The 26971-nt window shown below is 41.1% G+C and overlaps 1 protein-coding gene across 1 annotated transcript in view; it reads right to left on the reverse strand.

Moving 5' to 3' along the window:
• Positions 1 to 26971, reverse strand: part of MED13L (mediator complex subunit 13L) — a 944653-nt gene that overhangs the window by 545323 nt on the left and 372359 nt on the right. Inside the window, 1 exon segment of the mRNA XM_053702159.1 lies at positions 13815 to 13822. Coding sequence (XP_053558134.1) covers positions 13815 to 13822 — 8 coding nt within the window.

Consider the following 26971-nt stretch of genomic DNA (forward strand, 5'->3'; position numbering starts at 1 on the left):
GAGTTGCAAGAGAATGACTGGGGGTGGCAGTTATGGGAGGAGCTATATAGACAGCTCTGCTGTGGGTGTCCTCTTGCAACTTCCTGTTGGGAAGGAGAATATCCCACAAGTAATGGATGAACCTGCGGACTGGATACACCTTTACAAGAGAAAAAAAAAATGAATACCCAGAAACCGCTGCCTGAAGGAAATTCCTACCAAAAGGCTGCTTCAGAAGAAGCAAAACCATAAAAATAGTAGAATTTAGCAAAAAGAAAGACCATGTACCTGCCTTGCAAATGTGATCAACCAAGGCCTCATTCTTAAAGGCCAAAGAAGTAGCAACTGATCTGGTAGAATGAGCAGTAATCCATTTAGGAGACTGACCCGCCTACACGTAAGCATGTATCAAAAGTTCAACCAAGAGGCCAAAGAAACAGAAGTAACCTTCTGACCCTTTATGAAACCAGAAAAATGAACAAGCTAGAAGATGTTCTAAAATACTTTGGGGTCGATTTATCAAGCTACGGTGGACAGGGGCGGACATATGCGCCCCCTGTCCGCCTCTGGGGGAATTTAACAATACACACTAGCGCTATTTTGCGCTTGAGTGCAATGCCGCCCCCTGCCCGCGCACAGACAATCACATGCGGGCAGGAGCTGCCAATCTCCCTAGTCGGACGAGACCGGGGATTATTAAAATTCTCCACCTAAGAGGTGGAGAAGAGTTAGGGAACCAACGGCCTGATAACCGCTGCTTCAGAAATACAGACTGCAGGCTCCTTCAGAACGGCTTTGTCAGCATGAAAAACTAAGTAAGGAGGCTCAAATTGTAAGGCTGCCAAATCGGAGATTCTGCGTGCCGATGCAATAGCCAATAACAGGACCTTCCATGAGAGAATTTTAATGTCCAGGGCATGCATAGGCTCAAACGGAGCCCTCTGCAAGACCTTAAGCACCAAGTTTAAACTCCAGGGAGCAGCCAGATTCCTGAAAACCGGTCTAATCCTAGCCAGCGCCTGAACAAAGGAGTGAATGTCAGGAAGCTCCGCAAGCTTCTTATGCAACAGTACCGATAAAGCCGGAGATCTGTCCCCTTAGGGAACTGGCGGCAAGACCCTTATCCAGACCATCCTGGAGAAAAGACAAAATCCTGGATACCTTGACCTTATGCCATGGGTATCCTCGTTCCACACACCATGACAAGTAGGTCTTCCACACCTTGTGGTAGATGTGTCTAGTGATTGGCTTCTTTGCCTGGACAAGAGACTGTCAATCACTCTCTCCGAAAAACCTCTTGGCGTTCAATCTCCACGCAGTCAGCCTCAGAGAATCGAGATTTTGATGTAGAAAAGGACCTTTAACTAGCAGATCCTTGCAACAAGGTAACTTCTACGGCGGATATGACATCGCCACTAGATCCCCAAACCACGTCCTCCACAGAGCAATCAGAATAGCCAAAGCTTACTCCTGCTTGATGCAGGCCACTACACAAGGTAGAAGAGGCAACGGTGGAAATATGTAGATTAGGTTGAAGTCCCAGGGTACCGCCAAGGCATCTATCAGTTCCATAAAATAAGGGGGGGTGTATACAGCGCTTATAGAGGCAAGAGTTGATGTGATCAATAGTAGAGACTTCTGAGGTGGTATAGATATAATAAATGTAGTTTATTACAAGGGCAAATGATAAAATGAAATACAAAGTGTAAAATCCTATGCTCTATACATAAAATCACTCAATTAAAAGCGTCAATAAATCAAATGATCAATAACAAATTCCATGAATAAAAGATCAACAAAGAAAAAGAAAAGAAGAGTCAGATGTGGAGTGGATGTACCAATTAAGGATCCATATTGGGGAGTTAATCCAAAAAATGTGTGAATCCAACTAGGTGAAAATGCCAAAGTATAAAAGTCTCTCAAAGTTATAAGGTGACACAATAAGTTATCCAAAGGTGAAGAAAAATAACATGAAAAAAATGGTGAACCATAAAATTGGATAAAAACGGTGAAACACTATATATATATATATATATATATATATATATATATATATATATATATATTTCTCCAACATAGGTGTGTCCGGTCCACGGCGTCATCCTTACTTGTGGGATATTCTCTTCCCCAACAGGAAATGGCAAAGAGCCCAGCAAAGCTGGTCACATGATCCCTCCTAGGCTCCGCCTACCCCAGTCATTCTCTTTGCCGTTGTACAGGCAACATCTCCACGGAGATGGCTTAGAGTTTTTTAGTGTTTAACTGTAGTTTTTATTATTCAATCAAGAGTTTGTTATTTTAAAATAGTGCTGGTATGTACTATTTACTCAGAAACAGAAAAGAGATGAAGATTTCTGTTTGTATGAGGAAAATGATTTTAGCAACCGTTACTAAAATCCATGGCTGTTCCACACAGGACTGTTGAGAGGAATTAACTTCAGTTGGGGGAACAGTGAGCAGTCTCTTGCTGCTTGAGGTATGACACATTCTAACAAGACGATGTAATGCTGGAAGCTGTCATTTTCCCTATGGGATCCGGTAAGCCATGTTTATTAAGATAGTAAATAAGGGCTTCACAAGGACTTATTAAGACTGTAGACTTTTTCTGGGCTAAATCGATTCATTATTAACACATATTTAGCCTTGAGGAATCATTTAATCTGGGTATTTTGATAAGATTATATCGGCAGGCACTATTTTAGACACCTTATTCTTTAGGGGCTTTCCCAAATCATAGGCAGAGCCTCATTTTCGCGCCGGTGTTGCGCACTTGTTTTTGAGAGGCATGACATGCAGTCGCATGTGTGAGGAGCTCTGATACATAGAAAAGACTTTCTGAAGGCGTCATTTGGTATCGTATTCCCCTTTGGGCTTGGTTGGGTCTCAGCAAAGCAGATACCAGGGACTGTAAAGGGGTTAAAGTTAAAAACGGCTCCGGTTCCGTTATTTTAAGGGTTAAAGCTTCCAAATTTGGTGTGCAATACTTTTAAGGCTTTAAGACACTGTGGTGAAATTTTGGTGAATTTTGAACAATTCCTTCATATTTTTTCGCAATTGCAGTAATAAAGTGTGTTCAGTTTAAAATTTAAAGTGACAGTAACGGTTTTATTTTAAAACGTTTTTTGTACTTTGTTATCAAGTTTATGCCTGTTTAACATGTCTGAACTACCAGATAGACTGTGTTCTGAATGTGGGGAAGCCAGAGTTCCTTCTCATTTAAATAAATGTGATTTATGTGACAATGACAATGATGCCCAAGATGATTCCTCAAGTGAGGGGAGTAAGCATGGTACTGCATCATTCCCTCCTTCGTCTACACAAGTCTTGCCCACTCAGGAGGCCCCTAGTACATCTAGCGCGCCAATACTCCTTACTATGCAACAATTAACGGCTGTAATGGATAATTCTGTCAAAAACATTTTAGCCAAAATGCACACTTATCAGCGTAAGCGCGACTGCTCTGTTTTAGATACTGAAGAGCATGACGACGCTGATAATAATGGTTCTGAAGGGCCCCTAAACCAGTCTGAGGGGGCCAGGGAGGTTTTGTCTGAGGGAGAAATTACAGATTCAGGGAACATTTCTCAACAAGCTGAACCTGATGTGATTACGTTTAAATTTAAGTTGGAACATCTCCGCGCTCTGCTTAAGGAGGTATTATCCACTCTGGATGATTGTGACAATTTGGTCATCCCAGAGAAGCTATGTAAAATGGACAAGTTCCTAGAGGTCCCGGGGCTCCCAGAAGCTTTTCCTATACCCAAGCGGGTGGCGGACATTGTAAATAAAGAATGGGAAAGGCCCGGTATTCCTTTCGTCCCTCCCCCCATATTTAAAAAATTGTTTCCTATGGTCGACCCCAAAAAGGACTTATGGCAGACAGTCCCCAAGGTCGAGGGAGCGGTTTCCACTTTAAACAAACGCACCACTATACCCATAGAGGATAGTTGTGCTTTCAAAGATCCTATGGATAAAAAATTAGAAGGTTTGCTTAAAAAGATGTTTGTTCAGCAGGGTTACCTTCTACAACCAATTTCATGCGTTGTCCCTGTCGCTACAGCCGCATGTTTCTGGTTCGATGAGCTGGTAAAGGCGGTCGATAGTGATTCTCCTCCTTATGAGGAGATTATGGACAGAATCAATGCTCTCAAATTGGCTAATTCTTTCACCCTAGACGCCACTTTGCAATTGGCTAGGTTAGCGGCTAAGAATTCTGGGTTTGCTATTGTGGCGCGCAGAGCGCTTTGGTTGAAATCTTGGTCAGCTGATGCGTCTTCCAAGAACAAGCTACTTAACATTCCTTTCAAGGGGAAAACGCTGTTTGGCCCTGACTTGAAAGAGATTATCTCTGATATCACTGGGGGTAAGGGCCATGCCCTTCCTCAGGATCGGCCTTTCAAGGCCAAAAATAAACCTAATTTTCGTCCCTTTCATAGAAACGGACCAGCCCAAAGTGCTACGTCCTCTAAGCAAGAGGGTAATACTTCTCAAGCCAAGCAAGCTTGGAGACCAATGCAAGGCTGGAACAAGGGAAAGCAGGCCAGGAAACCTGCCACTGCTACCAAGACAGCATGAAATGTTGGCCCCCGATCCGGGACCGGATCTGGTGGGGGGCAGACTCTCTCTCTTCGCTCAGGCTTGGGCAAGAGATGTTCTGGATCCTTGGACACTAGAAATAGTCTCCCAAGGTTATCTTCTGGAATTCAAGGGGCTTCCCCCAAGGGGGAGGTTCCACAGGTCTCAGTTGTCTTCAGACCACATAAAAAGACAGGCATTCTTACATTGTGTAGAAGACCTGTTAACAATGGGAGTGATTCATCCTGTTCCATTAGGAGAACAAGGGATGGGGTTCTACTCCAATCTGTTCATAGTTCCCAAAAAAGAGGGAACGTTCAGACCAATCTTAGATCTCAAGATCTTAAACAAGTTTCTCAAGGTTCCATCGTTCAAGATGGAAACCATTCGAACAATTCTTCCTTCCATCCAGGAAGGTCAATTCATGACCACGGTGGATTTAAAGGATGCGTATCTACATATTCCTATCCACAAGGAACATCATCGGTTCCTAAGGTTCGCATTCCTGGACAAGCATTACCAGTTCGTGGCGCTTCCTTTCGGATTAGCCACTGCTCCAAGGATTTTCACAAAGGTACTAGGGTCCCTTCTAGCTGTGCTAAGACCAAGGGGCATTGCTGTAGTACCTTACTTGGACGACATTCTGATTCAAGCGTCGTCGCTTCCTCAAGCAAAGGCTCACACGGACATCGTCCTGGCCTTTCTCAGATCTCACGGATGGAAAGTGAACGTGGAAAAGAGTTCTCTATCTCCGTCAACAAGGGTTCCCTTCTTGGGAACAATAATAGACTCCTTAGAAATGAGGATTTTTCTGACAGAGGCCAGAAAAACAAGACTTCTAGACTCTTGTTGGATACTTCATTCCGTTCCTCTTCCTTCCATAGCGCAGTGCATGGAAGTGATAGGTTTGATGGTAGCGGCAATGGACATAGTTCCTTTTGCGCGCATTCATCTAAGACCATTACAACTGTGCATGCTCAGTCAGTGGAATGGGGACTATACAGACTTGTCTCCGAGGATACAAGTAAATCAGAGGACCAGAGACTCACTCCGTTGGTGGCTGTCCCTGGACAACCTGTCACAAGGGATGACCTTCCGCAGACCAGAGTGGGTCATTGTCACAACCGACGCCAGTCTGATGGGCTGGGGCGCGGTCTGGGGATCCCTGAAAGCTCAGGGTCTTTGGTCTCGGGAAGAATCTCTTCTACCGATAAATATTCTGGAACTGAGAGCGATATTCAATGCTCTCAAGGCTTGGCCTCAGCTAGCGAGGGCCAAGTTCATACGGTTTCAATCAGACAACATGACAACTGTTGCGTACATCAACCATCAGGGGGGAACAAGGAGTTCCCTGGCGATGGAAGAAGTGACCAAAATCATTCAATGGGCGGAGTCTCACTCCTGCCACCTGTCTGCAATCCACATCCCAGGAGTGGAAAATTGGGAAGCGGATTTTCTGAGTCGTCAGACATTGCATCCGGGGGAGTGGGAACTCCATCCGGAAATCTTTGCCCAAATCACTCAACTGTGGGGCATTCCAGACATGGATCTGATGGCCTCTCGTCAGAACTTCAAAGTTCCTTGCTACGGGTCCAGATCCAGGGATCCCAAGGCGGCTCTAGTGGATGCACTAGTAGTACCTTGGACCTTCAAACTAGCTTATGTATTCCCGCCGTTTCCTCTCATCCCCAGGCTGGTAGCCAGGATCAATCAGGAGAGGGCGTCGGTGATCTTGATAGCTCCTGCGTGGCCACGCAGGACTTGGTATGCAGATCTGGTGAATATGTCATCGGCTCCACCATGGAAGCTACCTTTGAGACGAGACCTTCTTGTTCAAGGTCCGTTCGAACATCCGAATCTGGTCTCACTCCAGCTGACTGCTTGGAGATTGAACGCTTGATCTTATCGAAGCGAGGGTTCTCAGATTCTGTTATCGATACTCTTGTTCAGGCCAGAAAGCCTGTAACTAGAAAGATTTACCACAAAATTTGGAAAAAATATATCTGTTGGTGTGAATCTAAAGGATTCCCTTGGGACAAGGTTAAGATTCCTAAGATTCTATCCTTCCTTCAAGAAGGATTGGAAAAAGGATTATCTGCAAGTTCCCTGAAGGGACAGATTTCTGCCTTGTCTGTGTTACTTCACAAAAAGCTGGCAGCTGTGCCAGATGTTCAAGCCTTTGTTCAGGCTCTGGTTAGAATCAAGCCTGTTTACAAACCTTTGACTCCTCCTTGGAGTCTCAACTTAGTTCTTTCAGTTCTTCAGGGGGTTCCGTTTGAACCCTTACATTCCGTTGATATTAAGTTATTATCTTGGAAAGTTTTGTTTTTGGTTGCAATTTCTTCTGCTAGAAGAGTTTCAGAATTATCTGCTCTGCAGTGTTCTCCTCCTTATCTGGTGTTCCATGCAGATAAGGTGGTTTTACGTACTAAACCTGGTTTTCTTCCAAAAGTTGTTTCTAACAAAAACATTAACCAGGAGATTATTGTACCTTCTCTGTGTCCGAAACCAGTTTCAAAGAAGGAACGTTTGTTGCACAATTTGGATGTTGTTCGCGCTCTAAAATTCTATTTAGACGCTACAAAGGATTTTAGACAAACATCTTCCTTGTTTGTTGTTTATTCCGGTAAAAGGAGAGGTCAAAAAGCAACTTCTACCTCTCTCTCTTTTTGGATTAAAAGCATCATCAGATTGGCTTACGAGACTGCCGGACGGCAGCCTCCCGAAAGAATCACAGCTCATTCCACTAGGGCTGTGGCTTCCACATGGGCCTTCAAGAACGAGGCTTCTGTTGATCAGATATGTAGGGCAGCGACTTGGTCTTCACTGCACACTTTTACCAAATTTTACAAGTTTGATACTTTTGCTTCTTCTGAGGCTATTTTTGGGAGAAAGGTTTTGCAAGCCGTGGTGCCTTCCATCTAGGTGACCTGATTTGCTCCCTCCCATCATCCGTGTCCTAAAGCTTTGGTATTGGTTCCCACAAGTAAGGATGACGCCGTGGACCGGACACACCTATGTTGGAGAAAACAGAATTTATGTTTACCTGATAAATTACTTTCTCCAACGGTGTGTCCGGTCCACGGCCCGCCCTGGTTTTTTAATCAGGTCTGATAATTTATTTTCTTTAACTACAGTCACCACGGTATCATATGGTTTCTCCTATGCAAATATTCCTCCTTAACGTCGGTCGAATGACTGGGGTAGGCGGAGCCTAGGAGGGATCATGTGACCAGCTTTGCTGGGCTCTTTGCCATTTCCTGTTGGGGAAGAGAATATCCCACAAGTAAGGATGACGCCGTGGACCGGACACACCGTTGGAGAAAGTAATTTATCAGGTAAACATAAATTCTGTTATATTTATATTTTAACCTTGTGTGCACAACATATAAAAAAAGTGAAAAAATGGAAATAAAAATATATGAAAACAGGTATGAAAAAAGATCCTCCAGTGTGGTCCTATGGTGCTCCGTCTCCTTAGTAGAATGAAACAGTAGAGTCCAAGAAATCCAAAAAATATATAATTAGGAAAAAATCCAAAAAATAGAAAAAAATCCTAGAATAAACAAAACAGTGTAGATGTACAAAAAAGATATAACCCTATTAAAAATATGCTTACCAATGTCGACGCGTTTCGGCCTATGCAAAGGCCTTTTTCAAGACAAAGGTGGTGGCAATAAGTGGCCTTATATAGGGTAAGCTGTAATGTGTTTGGGCGCCAAAATTACTCTTTGGGCCACCCACGTCCTGTTCAGATGCATCATGGGTACAATTTTAATAAAAAAAATTCATACATACCTAAAAAAGTTATAGACTATAAACTTATCCTAGTAGTAATGATCAGAGTGAATGGTGGCATTTAGATATTTATATTCACAATAATGTGTATATTTTACTTTTTAGACATAATAAAATCTCTTGTGTCTAGGTCATAGGTTTCACTTCCGGTTTCGGCTGGATACTGTTTCCGGTTCCTATGAGAGTGAGATATACATATGTTCTTATGTGAGGAACCAATGTCTCTTTTTAGTAATCAAACTTACTAAGTTGGTGGGTTATGGTTTATTATGTCCTATGCAGGAATACATTCATATTGCTGACCGTTTGCCGATATCGCGAAACCGGAAGTGGATGTATGACTTCACTTACGGTTTCGGCGATCCGTGAGCTTTATAAATATAGAGATATGGGGAAATCCAGTGGTGTAGCTATATGGAACAAGTGTAAGCAATAAAAATGTATGACATTCTTCCCAAGTTGGCGAGACTGTGACTTACTAGGATCCATTGCGTGAATATATTCATATTGCTAGCCTTTTTGCTAATATCGCGAAACCGGAAATGAATATATGACGTCACTTCCGGTTTCCGCGAAATTTACAAATAGAGATATGGAGAAATCCAGTGGTCCTCGTTGCATTTATTAATGGTGTGGCTACATGTAATAAAAAATATATGTAAAAAATGTATGACATTCTACTATAATAGCTTAATATCTGGAGGCTCTAATTTCTGGAGGGATATCCTCACTTCCGGTTTTATTTTAGCACAAGATTGACCTGGGAGATTCATAGTCTACAATAGCAAATTTAATGGAGTCTTTTTGCTTATGAGAGTATATCCACACTTCCGGTTCTACATTATCATAAGATAGAGCCGGGGGAATAGCATATTTCATATAAAAAAAACTCAGATGGATATTCAATGCTAAATCTGGAGTTAAACACTAAATACACAGACTGCTAAATATACAAATCATTAGAGGAGCCACTACTCCTTATAAGTTTATACATAAATCACTTAAGACCAATGTTCACAATATTCCTGGTAATGACAAAACCAATATTCACATTACTTCTTTAACAGAGGCATAATCATGAAAAAACAAAAAACAAAACAGCCAAAAGGGAACTCAGTTAAAATATAGTCACTTCTTAATTGGTTACTTGGAGTTAACCTCCAACAATGGGATATATAATAGAGAGCAGGTTAGATTATAATGCCAGCTTTCCATATTCAAGGTAGCAAAAAATGCTGAAATCCATGTAGTGAGCGTAGTGTCTTGTTATATACAATGGCTGTTGACAAGAATCTAGGTATTAAAAGCGACATACTAAAAAAATAAAAAAAATAGATATATACATTTAGTTTATATCTATAATGCCTAAAAGTGATGGATCAAATAGCATTAGCATGATCCTGTAGAGGAGTGTCTAGCACCCTACATTAGGAGACCTCAAAATAGGGTAACAAAGGCTAATCGCTTAATAAATAGCTGCTGAACCTAAAACAATCCCTGCTAATAAACTTTAACAAAGGAGGGAGTGATATGTAGTGAAAATCAAGGTTAGATGGTGTCAGAATAGGATATGAATAGGATATGACCAGCATATATAAGGGTGGTCTTAAATAGTTCATGGACAGTTATGGGTGATCAAAAAACCAGCATATATAAAGGGTGGTCTTAAATAGTTCATGGAAAGTTATGGGTGATCAAAAAATAGTTGGTGGTGATCAAAAATAGAGAGAGAGAGGTATAAGATAGAGAGGGTTGTATAATTGTGTCGAGAGGGTTGAGCTGAAACCTTTACATGTGACAGAGCTCGACGATTTACGACATAGCTATATGTCCCAAACAGTCTGATAGTTCACCTATTTTGACATGACTCATTCCATCAGACTGGCATTTTGACTGGCTTTATGACTCAATGTATACACAACAACATTTGGTGGAATGGGCCTTAGAAACTATTTATGAGGGGTTCTGGCACATCAAATATGTATATAATTAACACAGCACACACATATAATTAACACAGCACACAGTTCTTCTTAAAAAACAAACTGCTTTTAGTTCACAAACTAAACAGAATTAACCCCTTAGCAGCTAAATCCTGAAGTATTCGTGACAGATACACACAAAAAAAGGTAGACGACAAGAAGAATGATCTTCATCCCCCCACTCATCTAACACTGCTTGCCGTCTGGAGCAGAAGACTGAGGAACCAACGACTCATCTGAATTGATCTCCTCCAATGCTATCAACACATGCCTCAGCAGGACACGAAGGCGTGCCAGACTAAATCGGAAAGCAAGACTCCCCTCCGCCAGGGCATCCGACGACCCCGACCCTGAAGGCTGTACCCCTAAAGCCTCAGGGGACACCGCTTCCCCAGAGGGCTGAACGATACAGACGATCCCACATCTGAAGGGCCCTGGTTAAAAGAACACAGGCAAGATCTTCCAGGAAGATGTAAATGTGCCAACGCCATAGATATGGCCATGCGGAACCATGCAGTAACCTCAGGAGGAAACAAGCCACCTTCCGGAGAAGGGGTAACGGCATTTGGGACACCTGCCTGTGTAGCAACCGAAGGATGTAGAGAATGCGCCTCACTGGATATGGAATCCTCCATGGCGGAAGGCTCAGCTGACTCTAAGCTCTCCAAATTAGAAGAAAAGAGCACTCTAAAACGGCATATGGAACATAACTCATGGGGCTGGATCCCCTGGGCCCCCACATATTCTTCGCAAGAAGCAGAATCTGAATCAGACTCCAAAAAATTCAGAATCCTTCATAACTTGAATATTTAAAATGATGGACAAATAAACAGTACCTTACACCCCCAATGGCTGGGGCACTCACCACCTCTTATGACCCAGACAAGTAGAGAAAAACAGACTCTCTCCGCCACCACACGGTCAGGTATACGGAAATGGAAAACAAAAACTTGAATCTACGCCGTGGAACAGTAAAAAGGCCCTTCAAGTGTGACAGATAGTAGCGTTGCTTCCGACATGGACTTGGGTGAAGAAAGCAGGCAGCAAAACTCACCAACGCTGATTGTTTATGGAGCTGTTAATCTGAGTCGGGATGGTTTCGCAGAAAGACTCTCCCTGCATCTCCAGACACTAACTTTCACCCATGCTCTCACTGAGAGGCTGACAGGACTACTTAAAACTCCAGTCCCATTTTGAAGAGTACTACCCTCCATAAGCAACTATATTGAATCTTCTGACACTTCTCTGCCAACCTCCTGTGACGATAGGCAAAGAATGACTGGGGGATGAGGGAAGTGGGGGAGGTATTTAAGCATTTGGCTGGGGTGTCTTTGCCTCCTCTTGGTGGCCAGGTTCTGTATTTCCCAAACGTAATGAATGCAGCTGTGGATTCTCCCCGTGTAAGAAGAAAATGAAATTGGATAGAACATAGAATTTTAAACATTCCAATGTACTTCTATTATCAATTTTGCTTAGTTCTCTTGTATTCGTTGTTAAAAAGTAATCCTAGGTGAGCTCAGAGGAGCGTGCACATGTCTTTATTAAGTTGGCAGCAGTGTTTGCAACAATGTTTATATCAATCGTACACATAGTTAAATACACTTGCCACCGAATGTTACAGACACTGTATAGCAGAAACATTTGCAAATAAGTATAAAATTGTTATAAACATTGTTGGAAACACAAGCTGCCAGATGGCTAAGGACACGTGCACACTCCTGTGCTCACCTAGGATTACTCAAAGGATACAAAGAGTACTAAGCAAAATTGATAATAAAAAGTAAACTGGAAAGTTGTTTAAAATTGCATCATCTTTCTGAATCATGAATGTTTAAAGGGCCAGTAAACCTAGCAAATGTTATATAATTTTGCACATAGTGCAGAATTATATAACATTAGCTTAGCGCCAGGTTTCTAAAGCACATTGTTAGATTGATATTTAGCAAAGAAAACATAATTTATGTAAGAACTTACCTGATAAATTCATTTCTTTCATATTAGCAAGAGTCCATGAGCTAGTGACGTATGGGATATACATTCCTACCAGGAGGGGCAAAGTTTCCCAAACCTCAAAATGCCTATAAATACACCCCTCACCACACCCACAAATCAGTTTAACGAATAGCCAAGAAGTGGGGTGATAAAAAAGTGCGAAAGCATATAAAATAAGGAATTGGAATAATTGTGCTTTATACAAAAATCATAACCACCACAAAAAAAGGGTGGGCCTCATGGACTCTTGCTAATATGAAAGAAATTAATTTATCAGGTAAGTTCTTACATAAATTATGTTTTCTTTCATGTAATTAGCAAGAGTCCATGAGCTAGTGACGTATGGGATAATGATTACCCAAGATGTGGATCTTTCCACGCAAGAGTCACTAGAGAGGGAGGGATAAAATAAAGACAGCCAATTCCTGCTGAAAATAATCCACAACCAAAATAAAGTTTAATGAAAAATATAAGCAGAAGATTCAAACTGAAACCGCTGCCTGAAGTACTTTTCTACCAAAAACTGCTTCAGAAGAAGAAAATACATAAAAATGGTAGAATTTAGTAAAAGTATGCAAAGAGGACCAAGTTGCTGCTTTGCAAATCTGATCAATCGAAGCTTCATTCCTAAACGCCCAGGAAGTAGAGACTGACCTAGTAGAATGAGCTGTAATCCTTTGAGGCGGAGTTTTACCCGACTCAACATAGGCAAGATGAATTAAAGATTTCAACCAAGATGCCAAAGAAATGGCAGAAGCTTTCTGGCCTTTTCTAGAACCGGAAAAGATAACAAATAAACTAGAAGTCTTTCGGAAAGACTTAGTAGCTTCAACATAATATTTCAAAGCTCTAACAACATCCAAGAATGTAACGATTTCTCCTTAGAATTCTTAGGATTAGGACATAATGAAGGAACCACAATTTCTCTACTAATGTTGTTGGAATTCACAACTTTAGGTAAAAATTCAAAAGAAGTTCGCAACACTGCCTTATCCTGATGGAAAATCAGAAAAGGAGACTCACAAGAAAGAGCAGATAATTCAGAAACTCTTCTGGCAAAAGAGATTGCCAAAAGGAACAAAACTTTCCAAGAAAGTAATTTAATGTCCAATGAATGCATAGGTTCAAACGGAGGAGCTTGAAGAGCCCCTAGAACCAAATTCAAACTCCAAGGAGGAGAAATTGACTTAATGACAGGTTTTATACGAACCAAAGCTTGTACAAAACAATGAATATCAGGAAGATTAGCAATCTTTCTGTGAAAAAGAACAGAAAGAGCAGAGATTTGTCCTTTCAAGGAACTTGCGGACAAACCTTTATCTAAACCATCCTGAAGAAACTGTAAAATTCTTGGAATTCTAAAAGAATGCCAAGAAAAATGATGAGAAAGACACCAAGAAATATAAGTCTTCCAGACTGTATAATATATCTCTCTGGATACAGATTTACGAGCCTGTAACATAGTATTAATCACAGAGTCAGAGAAACCTCTTTGACTAAGAATCAAGCGTTCAATCTCCATACCTTTAAATTTAAGGATTTGAGATCCTGATGGAAAAAAGGACCTTGCGACAGAAGGTCTGGTCGTAGCGGAAGAGTCCACGGATGGCAAGAGGCCATCCGGACAAGATCCGCATACCAAAACCTGTGAGGCCATGCCGGAGCTACCAGCAGAACAAACTAGCATTCCTTCAGAATCTTGGAGATTACTCTTGGAAGAAGAACTAGAGGCGGAAAGATATAAGCAGGATGATACTTCCAAGGAAGTGATAATGCATCCACTGCTTCCGCCTGAGGATCCCGGGATCTGGACAGATACCTGGGAAGTTTCTTGTTTAGATGAGACGCCATCAGATCTATTTCTGGAAGCTCCCATATTTGAACAATCTGAAGAAATACCTCTGGGTGAAGAGACCATTCGCCCGGATGCAACGTTTGGCGACTGAGATAATCCGCTTCCCAATTGTCTATACCTGGGATACGAACCGCAGAGATTAGACAGGAGCTGGATTCCGCCCAAACCAGAATTCGAGATACTTCTTTCATAGCCAGAGGACTGTGAGTCCCTCCTTGATGATTGATGTATGCCACAGTTGTGACATTGTCTGTCTGAAAACAAATGAACGATTCTCTCTTCAGAAGAGGCCAAGACTGAAGAGCTCTGAAAATGGCACGGAGTCCAAAAATATTGATCGGTAATCTCACCTCCTGAGATTCCCAAACTCCTTGTGCCGTCAGAGATCCCCACACAGCTCCCCAACCTGTGAGACTTGCATCTGTTGAAATTACAGTCCAGGTCGGAAGCACAAAAGAAGCCCCCTGAATTAAACGATGGTGATCTGTCCACCACGTTAGAGAGTGTCGTACAATCGGTTTTAAAGATATTAATTGAGATATCTTTGTGTAATCCCTGCACCATTGATACAGCATACAGAGCTGAAGAGGTCGCATGTGAAAACGAGCAAAGGGGATCGCGTCCGATGCAGCAGTCATAAGACCTAGAATTTCCATGCATAAGGCTACCGAAGGGAATGATCGTGACTGAAGGTTTCGACAAGCTGAAATCAATTTTAGACGTCTCTTGTCTGTTAAAGACAGAGTCATGGACACTGAATCTATCTGGAAACCCAGAAAAGTTACCCTTGTCTGAGGAATCAATGAACTTTTTGGTAAATTGATCCTCCAACCATGATCTTGAAGAAACAACACAAGTCGATTCGTATGAGATTCTGCTAAATGTAAAGACTGAGCAAGTACCAAGATATCGTCCAAATAAGGAAATACCACAATACCCTGTTCTCTGATTACAGACAGAAGGGCACCGAGAACCTTTGTAAAAATTCTTGGAGCTGTAGCTAGGCCAAACGGCAGAGCCACAAACTGGTAATGCTTGTCCAGAAAAGAGAATCTCAGGAACTGATAATGATCTGGATGAATCGGAATATGCAGATAAGCATCCTGTAAATCTATTGTGGACATATAATGCCCTTGCTGAACAAAAGGCAAGATAGTCCTTACAGTTACCATTTTGAACGTTGGTATCCTTACATAACGATTCAATATTTTTAGATCCAGAACTGGTCTGAAGGAATTCTCCTTCTTTGGTACAATGAAGAGATTTGAATAAAACCCCATCCCCTGTTCCAGAACTGGAACTGGCATAATTTCTCCAGCCAACTCTAGATCTGAAACACAATTCAGAAATGCTTGAGCTTTCACTGGATTTACTGGGACACGGGAAAGAAAAAATCTCTTTGCAGGAGGTCTCATCTTGAAACCAATTCTGTACCCTTCTGAAACAATGCTCTGAATCCAAAGATTGTGAACAGAATTGATCCAAATTTCTTTGAAAAAACGTAACCTGCCCCCTACCAGCTGAGCTGGAATGAGGGCCGCACCTTCATGTGGACTTCGAAGCAGGCTTTGCCTTTCTAGAAGGCTTGGATTTATTCCAGACTGGAGATGGTTTCCAAACTGAAACTGCTCCTGAGGATGAAGGATCAGGCTTTTGTTCTTTGTTGAAACGAAAGGAACGAAAACGATTATTAGCCCTGTTCTTAACCTTAGATTTTTTATCCTGTGGTAAAAAAGTTCCTTTCCCACCAGTAACAGTTGAGATAATGGAATCCAACTGAGAACCAAATAATTTGTTACCCTGGAAAGAAATGGAAAGTAGAGTTGATTTAGAAGCCATATCAGCATTCCAAGTTTTAAGCCATAAAGCTCTTCTAGCTAAAATAGCTAGAGACATAAACCTGACATCAACTCTGATAATATCAAAAATGGCATCACAGATAAAATTATTAGCATGCTGAAGAAGAATAATAATATTATGAGAATCATGATCTGTTACTTGTTGTGCTAAAGTCTCCAACCAAAAAGTTGAAGCTGCAGCAACATCAGCCAAAGATATAGCAGGTCTAAGAAGATTACCTGAACACAGATAAGCTTTTCTTAGAAAGGATTCAATTTTCCTATCTAAAGGATCTTTTTAAACGAAGTACCATCTGACGTAGGAATAGTAGTACGTTTAGCAAGGGTAGAAATAGCCCCATCAACTTTAGGGATTTTGTCCCAAATTTCTAATCTGTCAGACGGCACAGGATATAATTGCTTAAAACGTTTAGAAGGAGTAAATGAATTACCCAATTTATCCCATTCTCTGGAAATTACTTCAGAAATAGCATTAGGAACAGGAAAAACTTCTGGAATAACCACAGGAGATTTAAACACCTTATCTAAACGTTTAGAATTAGTATCAAGAGGACCAGAATCCTCTATTTCTAAAGCAATTAGTACTTCTTTAAGTAAAGAACGAATAAATTCCATTTTAAATAAATATGAAGATTTATCAGCATCAATCTCTGAGACAGAATCCTCTGAACCAGAAGAGTCATCAGAATCAGAATGATGATGTTCATTTAAAAATTAATCTGTAGAGAGAAGTTTTAAAAGATTTTTTATGTTTACTAGAAGGAGAAATAACAGACATAGCCTTCTTGATGGATTCAGAAACAAAATCTCTTATGTTATCAGGAACATTCTGCACCTTAGATGTTGAGGGAACTGCAAAAGGCAATGGTACATTACTAAAGGAAATATTATCTGCTTTAACAAGTTTGTCATGACAATTAATACAAACAACAGCCGGAGGAATAGCTACCAAAAGTTTACAGCAGATACACTTAGCTTTGGTAGTTCCAGCACTAGACAGCGATTTTCCTGAAGTATCTTCTGACTCAGATGCAACGTGAGAAATCTTGCAATATGTAAGAGAAAAAACAACATATAAAGCAAAATTGATCAAATTCCTTAAATGACAGTTTCAGGAATGGGAAAAAATGCCAATAAACAAGCTTCTAGTAACCAGAAGCAAAGAAAAAATGAGACTGAAATAATGTGGAGACAAAAGCGACACCCATATTTTTTGGCGCCAAATAATACGCCCACATTGTTTGGCGCCTAAATGCTTTTTGGCGCCAAAAATGACGCCACATCCGGAACGCCGACATTTTTGGCGCGAAAGAAAGTAAAAAAATGACGCAACTTCCGGCGACACGTATGACGCCGGAAACAGAAAAGATTTTTTGCGCCAAAAAAGTCCGCGCCAAGAATGACGCAATAAAATGAAGCATTTTCAGCCCCCGCGAGCCTAACAGCCCACAGGGAAAAAAAGTCAAATTTTTAAGGTAAGAAAAAATGATTGATTCAAACGCATTATCCCAAATATGAAACTGACTGTCTGAAAATAAGGAATGTTGAACATTCTGAGTCAAGGCAAATAAATGTTTGAATACATATATTTAGAACTTTATAAATAAAGTGCCCAACCATAGCTTAGAGTGTCACAGAAAATAAGACTTACTTACCCCAGGACACTCATCTACATGTTTGTAGAAAGCCAAACCAGTACTGAAACGAAAATCAGCAGAGGTAATGGTATATAAATAAGAGTATATCGTCGATCTGAAAAGGGAGGTAAGAGATGAATCTCTACGACCGATAACAGAGAACCTATGAAATAGACCCCGTAGAAGGAGATCACTGCATTCAAATAGACAATACTCTCCTCACATCCCTCTGACATTCACTGCACGCTGAGAGGAAAACCGGGCTCCAACTTGCTGCGGAGCGCATATCAACGTAGAATCTAGCACAAACTTACTTCACCACCTCCATAGGAGGCAAAGTTTGTAAAACTGAATTGTGGGTGTGGTGAGGGGTGTATTTATAGGCATTTTGAGGTTTGGGAAACTTTGCCCCTCCTGGTAGGAATGTATATCCCATACGTCACTAGCTCATGGACTCTTGCTAATTACATGAAAGAAAACAGTACGCCACTCCTGACTCTGAGCGGGTCTGTTTTCTTCTCCTAAGCGCATCTGGGCACGCTCTCTAATCACAGCCGGCCCGATCGCGCTATTAAAATCAATGTAGCTCGCTCCCGCGACCAGAAGCGAGCTACATTGATTTTAATAGTGCGATCAGGCGCGCTGTGACTAGACAGCGTGCCCATGATGCACTTAGCAGAAGAAAACAGACCCGCTCAGTAGAGCCAGGAGCGGTGTTCTGTTTTCTTTGATAAACATCTAACAATTTGCTTTAGAAACCTGGCGCTAAGCTAATGTTATATAATTCTGCACTATGTTCAGAATTATTTAACATTATTTGCTAGGTTTACTGGCCCTTTAATGTTGACTTTACTGTCCCTTTAAAATGTTTCGCTGGTGCCTGTCTTTTACGTCCAGAACATAGCACAGTAAGATAAAGAGTTCTTAAACTAAAATTTGCCTTTATAAAAACTTTAAAAGGGTCATTGCAGTACTGATGAGACTTTTTAGAAAAGCTTCCCCACCGGAGAAATGTAAATGAGGCATATGGTTGTGTGTGTGTGTATAGAGTGAGAGATAAGGAGATTGTGTGTAGAGAGTTAAAGGGACATTAAACTCACATTTTTTCTTTCATGATTCAGATAGAGAATACCATTTTAAACAACTTTCTAATTTACTTCTATTATCTAATGTGCTTCATTCTCTTTATATTCTTTCCTGAAAAGTATATCTAGATAGGCTCAGTAGCTTCTGATTGGTGGCTGCACATAGATGCCTCATGTGATTGGCTCACACATGTGCATTGCAATTTCTTTAACAAAGGATAACTAAAGAATGAAGCAAATTAGATAATAGAAGTAAATTGGAATGTTGTTTAAAATTGTATTCTCTGTCTGAATCATGAAAGAAAAATGTTAGGTTTAATGTCCCTTTAAGATTATTTGGCCTGCTCTACCTGCAAGCTCACCCCATGTATCAGGTTGTGGTCTAAATTAGCAGAAACTGTTATTTCTTTTACAAGATACGACGAGTCCACGGATTTTATCCTTACTTATGGGATTAAGCCTCCTGTTTAGCAGGAAGTAGCAAAGAGCACCACAGCAGAGCTGTATATATAGTTCCTCCCTTCACTCCCACCTCCAGTCATTCTCTTTGCCCGTGTTAGTGATAGGAAGAGGTAAAGTAAGGTGTTAGTTTAGATTCTTCAATCAAGAAGTTTTTTATTTTAAAATGGTGCCAGTGAGTACTATTTTTCTCAGGGAGAAATCATCAGTCACTTAATTCCTAGGAGGAGGGGATACTTCTTTTTCTGCCCTGATGCTAATGATCTTAGCAAACATTATTTAAGATCCGGTTGGTTTTCCACTGAGCAGTTGAAGGTAGTATAAAGAAATATCTTTAAGTGTGGAGAACCGTGTCATGCTACAAGCAGCATTGAGGTATGTTCAGTCGTTTGCTTCTGGGGAGACTTGTTACATCAGAACAGGCTGACATTTTTCCCTAACTGGGGAGGGATACTCAGTAAGCACTATAGATATGAGAATGGCGTTCCTGGATTCCCTTTTTTATAATGATAGTATCAGTGTGTTTGATTTTCACTTATATCATATGTGGGCTGACGCTGGGAGATGCGGTTTGCTGTCCATGGGCTGGTGTTTTTGGATCATCAAAATAACAGGCCTGGGAGAGAGCTTTATTATGGTTTTTTTGCACTTTTATTGTTAAAGAGTGTAAAGTCTATTTGGACACATAAGGGAATTTTTTTATTACCGCAAACTCGGCTTTGCTAATCACAGAAAAATTGTTGCGCTTTTATTATTTAAAGGTGTAGTACTCGTTTTAGTTTAAAAAAATTATCTATGTAATTTGACTTCAGAGTTCAATATTTCAAGTAAAGAACGACTATTATTGCTATTGCTAGTCTGTTTAACATGTATGAACTTGAGGAAACTACTTGTTCTATGTGTTTAGATGCCATTGTGGAACCCCCTCTTACTTTTTGTCCCTCATGTACTGAAAGGGCCTTACAATGTAAAGGGCAGATTTTCTTTAAAGGGACACTGAACCCAATTTTTTTCTTTTGTGATTCAGATAGAGCATGCAACTTTAAGCAACTTTCCAATTTACTCCTATTAATTTTTCTTCGTCTCTTGCCATCTTTGTTTGAAAAAGAAGGCATCTAAGCTTTTTTTGGTTCAGAGATCTGGACAGAACTTTTTTATTGGTGGATTAATTTGTCCACCAATCAGCAAGGACAACCCAGGTTGTTCACCAAAAATGGGCCGGCATCTAAACTTACATTCTTGCATTTCAAATAAAGATACCAAGGGAATGAAGAAAATTTGATAATAGGAGTAAATTAGAAAGTTGCTTAAAATTTAATTCTCTATCTGAAACACAAAAGAAAAAAATTGGGTTCAGTGTCACTTTAAGGAAAGTGTGTCTAAGGATGCTTCTTAGTCTGATGAGAATCAGGGTAAGCCGCTACTTTCTCCCCATGCGTCACAACCTCTAACGCCCACCCAAGCGACGCCGGGTTCTTCAACCACGTCTACTTCATTTACTCTGAAGGATATGGCTGCAGTTATGTCCTCTACCCTTACAAAGGTTTTATCTAAGTTGCCAGTGTTACAAGGCAAACGCAGCAGGACAGAAGTCAATTTGAATACTGCTACCTCTGATGCTTTGTTGGCTATTTCCGATGTACCCTCACAGGGATCTGATTTGGGGGTCAGGGAACTTCTGACTGAGGGGGAACTTTCTGATTCGGGAAATGTGTTGCCTCAGACGGACTCGGACGTCATGTCCTTTAGATTTAAGCTTGAACACCTCTGCCTGTTGCTTCGGGAGCTTTTAGCGACTCTGGATGACCGACTCAATTGTGGTACCACCAGAGAAATTGTGTAAGATGGACAAATACTTAGAGGTGCCTACCTACTTTGATGTTTTTCCGGTTCCTAAGAGAATCTCTGATATTATTACACGGGAATGGGAAAGACTGGGTATCCCATTCTCACCTTCTCCTAATTCTAAGAAAATGTATCCCATATCTGACACTATTTGGGACTCTTGGCAAACAGTCCATAAGGTGGAGGGATCTAGATCCACCCTGGCTAAGCGTACAACTATTCCTATTGAAGACAGTTGTGTTTTCAAAGACCCTATGGATAAGAAATTGGAAGGTCTTCTAAAAAAGTTATTTATTCATCAGGGTTTCCTTTTACAACCGACAGCCTGCACTGTACCAATTACCACTGTGGCGGCTTTCTGGTTTGACGCCTTAGAAGAGTCTCTTAAGACAGACTCCTTTAGAGGAAATTCTGGATATAATTAAGGTGCTTAAGCTGGCTAATTCTTTTATTATGGACGCCGCCTTTCAGATTGCTAAATTGGCGGCTAAGAAAGCCGGATTTGCCATTCTAGCGCGTAGAGCGTTATGGTTAAAGTCTTGGTCTGCTGATGTGTCATGTAAGTCAAAGCTTTTGGCTATTCCATTCAAAGGGAAAACCCTATTCAGGCCTGACTTGAAAGAAATTATTTCTGACATTACGGGAGGTAAGGGTCATCTCCTACCTCAGGATAAAGCAGCTAAACTGAGGGGAAAACAGAATAATTTTTGTTCCTTTCGAAACTTCAAAGGAGTCCCCGCTTCTACCGCTAAAAAGGGAATTTTGCGCAAGCCAAGACTATCTGGAGACCTAACCAGGCTTGGAACAAAGGTAAACAACCCAAGAAGCCCACTGCTGCTCCCAAGACAACATGAAGGGGCGGCATCCGATCCGGGACCGGATCTAGTAGGGGGCAGACTTTCTCTTTTTGCCCAGGCTTGGGTAAGAGATGTTCAAGACCCCTGGACACTGGAAATCGTGTCCCAAGGGTATCAACTGGAATTCAAAAAATCTCTCCCAAGGGGGAGGTTTCTTCTTTCACGATTGTCTGTAAACCAGATAAAAAGATAGGCGTTCTCTACGCTGTGTAAGAGACCTCTCTAGTATGGGAGAAATTCGCCCGGTTCCAATACTGGAACAGGGGCAGGGGTTTTACTCTAATCTTTTCGTGGTTCCCAAAAAAGAGGGAACGTTCAGACCCATTTTAGATCTCAAGAGACTAAACAAGTTTCTCAGAGTCCCATCCTTCAATATGGAGACTATTCGAACAATTTTACCAATGATCCAGGAGGGTCAATATATGACTACCGTGGACTTGAAGGATGCATACCTTCATATTCCTATCCACAAGGATCATCATCAGTACCTAAGGTTTGCCTTCCTGGACAAACATTTTCGGTTCGTGGCTCTTCCCTTTGGGTTGGCCACAGCACCCAGGATCTTCACGAAAGGTTCTAGGGTCCCTTCTGGCGGTTCTCAGACCGCGGGGTATTGCAGTGGCACCTTATCTAGACGATATTCTGATCCAGGCGTCGTCTTACCATCTGACAAAGTCTCATACAGACATGGTTCTGTCCTTTCCGAGGACTCACGGGTGGAAGGAGAATCTAGAAAAGAGTTCACTAATTCACAGACAAGGGTTCCCTTCTTGGGAACTCTGATTCCATATCCATGAAAATGTTCTTGACAGAGGTCAGAAAGTTAAAGATTCTGAATACATGCCGAGACCTTCAGTTCAATCCTCAGCCATCAGTGGCTCAGTGCATGGAGGTAATAGGATTGATGGTGGCGGCAATGGACATCATTCCATTTGCTCGTTTTCATCTAAGACCACTGCAACTGAGCATGCTCAGGCAGTGGAATGGAGATTATGCGAATTTGTCTCCTCAGATAGATCTGGATCAGGAGACAAGAGACCCTCTTCTTTGGTGGTTGTTGCCGGATTATCTGTCCCAAGGGACGTGCTTCCGCTGACCCTCATGGGTGATAGTGATTAAGGACGCCAGCCGCAGACCCTCAGGGTGTGTGGACTCGGTAAGAGTCTCTTCTTCCAATCAATATTCTGGAATTGAGAGCAATATTCAATGCGCTTCAGGCTTGGCCTCAGTTGGCTTCGGCCAAATTCATCCGTTTTCAGTCGGACAACATCACGACTGTGGCTTACATCAATCATCAGGGAGGAACAAGAAGTTCTTTAGCGATGACAGAAGTATCCAAGATAACAAGAGTGAGCCTCCGCCCACCGAATTATCTGTCAGCAATCTACATCCCAGGAGTGGACAACTGGGAAGCGGACTTTTTAATAGAGACAGACGTTTCATCAGGGGGAGTGGGAACTCCATCCGGAGGTCTTTGCCACCCTGATTCTCAGATGGGGCAGACCGGAATTGGATCTGATGGCGTCTTGTCAGAATGCCAAGCTCCCAAGATACGGATCCAGGTCAAGGGATCCTCAGGCCGAACTGATAGATGCCTTGGTCGTTCAACCTAGCTTATGTGTTTCCACCGTTTGCTCTCCTTCCCCGGGTGATTGCTCGGATCATCAAACAGGAGAGGGCTTTGGTAATTCTAATTGCGCCTGCGTGGCCTTGCAGGACTTGGTATGCCGATATCTAGTGGACATGTCCTCTCTGCCACCGTGGAAGCTTCCATTGAGGCAGGACCTTCTAATTCAGGGACCCTTCCAACATCCAAATCTAGTTTCTCTGCAACTGACTGCTTGGAGATTGAACGCTTGATTCTATCTAATTGATTCGGTCATTGACACTTTGATTCAGGCATGTAAGCCTGTTACTAGAAAGATCTACCATAAGATATGGCGTAAATATCTTTATTGGTGCGAATCCAAGGGCTACTCATGGTGTAGAGTTAGGATTCCCAGAATTCTGTCTTTTCTCCAAGAAGGATTGGAGAAAGGATTATCAGCTAGTTCCTTAAAGGGACAAATCTCTGCTTTGTCAGTTTTGCTACATAAACGTTTGGCAGATGCTCCAGACGTTCAGTCTTTTTGTCAGGCTCTAACCAGAATTAAGCCTGTGTTTAGACCAATTGCTCCACCCTGGAGTTTGAATTTAGTTCTTAATGTTCTTCAAGGGGTTCCGTTTGAACCCATGCATTCCATAGATATTAAGTTATCTTGGAAGGTTTTATTTTTGGTTGCTATTTCTTCTGCTCGTAGAGTTTCTGAGCTTTCAGCGTTACAATGTGACTCGTCTTATCTTATCTTCCATACTAATAATGTGGTTTTACGTACCAAACCTGGTTTCTTTCCTAAGGTTGTTTCTAATAAGAATATTAATCAGGAAATTATGTCCTAATCCTTCTTCTAAGAAGGAGCGTCTGTTGCATAACTTGGACGTGGTCTGTGCCCTGAAGTTTTACTTGCAGGCGACTAAAGAATATCATCAATCATCTTCATTATTTGTTGTTTTCTCTGGAAAGCATAGTGGCCATAAAGCTACGGCTACCTCTTTCTTTTTGGCTGAAGAGTATCATCCGCCTGGCATATGAGACTGCTGGACAACAGCCTCCTGAAAGAATTACTAGGGCTGTGGCTTCCTCATGGGCATTTAAAAACAACAGATTTGCAAGGCGGCAACTTGGTCGTCTCTTCACACTTTTTCCAAATTTGATACTTTTGCTTCTTCTGAGGCTATTTTTGGGAGAAAGGTTCTTCAAGCAGTGGTGCCTTCCGTTTAGGTTCCTGTCTTGTCCCTCCCTTTCATCCGTGTCCTATAGCTTTGGTATTGTATCCCATAAGTAAGGATGAAATCCGTGGACTCGTCGTATCTTGTAAAAGAAAAGGAAATTTATGCTTACCTGATTAATTTATTTCTTTTACGATACGATGAGTCCACGGCCCACCCTGTTTTTCTAAGACAGGTTTTTGTTTTGTTAAACTTCAGTCACCTCTACACCTTGGCTTTTCCTTTCTCTTCCTAACTTTGGTCGAATGACTGGAGTGGGAGGGAAGGGAGGAGCTATATATACAGCTCTGCTGTGGTGCTCTTTTGCCACTTCCTGCTAAACAGGAGGCGTAATCCCTAAGGATGAAATCCGTGGACTCGTATCGTAAAAGAAATAAATTTATCAGGTAAGCATAAATTTCCTTTTCATATACAACAAACCTGAAACATTTCAAACTTTTCAGCTGGCATAAGTCATTGAAAACAAGTATGGTGGCACTTTTATTGGTGGCTTTATAAAAAAAAAGTAAATATCTCTTGCCATATTACTATAGTGAGACTATCCTTGGATAGTAATTATTTTGTAACAGTACGTATTCAGTGTGTGCATTGATTGTAATATCTAAAAGCATTGTTCATCCCTCTAGATAACAGCACACACATGGAAACAACTTTATTTTATTCTACTGAAGTCCCTTAAAGTAGCTCAGCTTTAAGCTCTATATTCCAAAAACAAATCACACTATCACCAGAACAGCATTACTGCACTTTCCAATCCCTAGCATTCCAAAGAAGTACAGTAAACTAGTCATGATGATTTGCACCATAGTAAGAATAAGCATAGTCCAATCCTGGAAGACATCCCCATCAAATGTTACACTTATAATGAAAAAAATAATTTACCATTATAATATGGCAAATTCAGTCGCTGAATCTCTTAATGTCAAGGATTCTTGTTGCAATGGGAACCATTTATCATGTACTATGTAGCCAAAGAAAGATAGTAAAACCTGGTACACTGCATCCACAAACCACACCAGAAAGAAAAGAGCCGAGGCCCGTGGGGAGATCTATTACAAAGAATAACTATATACCATCTTTAATAAAAACCTAATAAGTGACAAATTGATATTATACTAATTAACCGAAATTCACATGTACAAAGTGACAACCTATATAGAAAATTGTTAAATACAGAAATGTAACTTGCAGGAATGCTTTATTCATGTATATTGTATATGTAAAATCACAATAAAAACAATTTCAACATAAAAAGTAGCTCAGCTATATTTGTATGGCTTATTTTGCCTACTATACAGAGAGATCCTGGTCTCATCAAAATATATATAAGGATCAGTCTGAAACTTAGTAAATCCACAATTTATTTGCTTAGTCATTGCATGGTAAATGTGGTTGTCAAATAAATGGACTTCTAAATGACTAAATTAGACTGAATTTGGCAGCTTCCTATGAACTGGCAGGCTCAACAAATATACTTTTAAATCTATTTATTCTGTATTTAAAATGTGAAAAATTAGTTTCCCTAAGACAATAAAGAAAATGTTAGACAACGCAACAGCCCGAGTTACTGTACTAAGACAGATCTCAAGATGTACATTTTTAGCATTATATGGTGGAAAATTACTCACCGATTGCTAAAGTACAAAGCTTCAAAAATATAACCACCACCCAGGGTATATGATCCCAGGTAGAATCTAAACCTACCTAAAAATTACCAGTCAAAACCCAGACATATAATGAAGGGGTGTCACAAAATACAGCTGCTGGTTTACATACAACAACTAATAAATGTAGAAAAACAAAGCAGAGAGAAAGGGCGCCTTCTAGTGTAGCCAATAAATCACAAATGGAGTATAAGAGAAAAAAACATACTCACAGTGTAGAAAGGCAAAGATAATGCCTAGGAGAGTGGTCTGGGAACTTCACAGTGTCCCAGTAAACTGTGCAACGTGCTGTGGCTGCTCCTCCCAAAATCAGAAAAAGAATCTGTAGTTTGAAAAGATGTGAAAAAAAGAGGGCGACCCCTAGTGCAAATCAATTATGGAGATATAATGAGTATCTATTTAGTAACAAGGGAATACTCACAAATTGTATTACACACTGTAGTGCAAATGAAGCATACTAGGTATATTATGGTGACCTAGTGCACATTTAAACCAAGGTAGTGCTGCTGCAACGGGAGATGAACTCTAAGTGAACTGCTGATGAACGTCAGGACC

This window comes from Bombina bombina, chromosome 2 (assembly GCF_027579735.1).
Source record: "Bombina bombina isolate aBomBom1 chromosome 2, aBomBom1.pri, whole genome shotgun sequence".
Taxonomy (NCBI): Eukaryota; Metazoa; Chordata; class Amphibia; order Anura; family Bombinatoridae; genus Bombina; species Bombina bombina.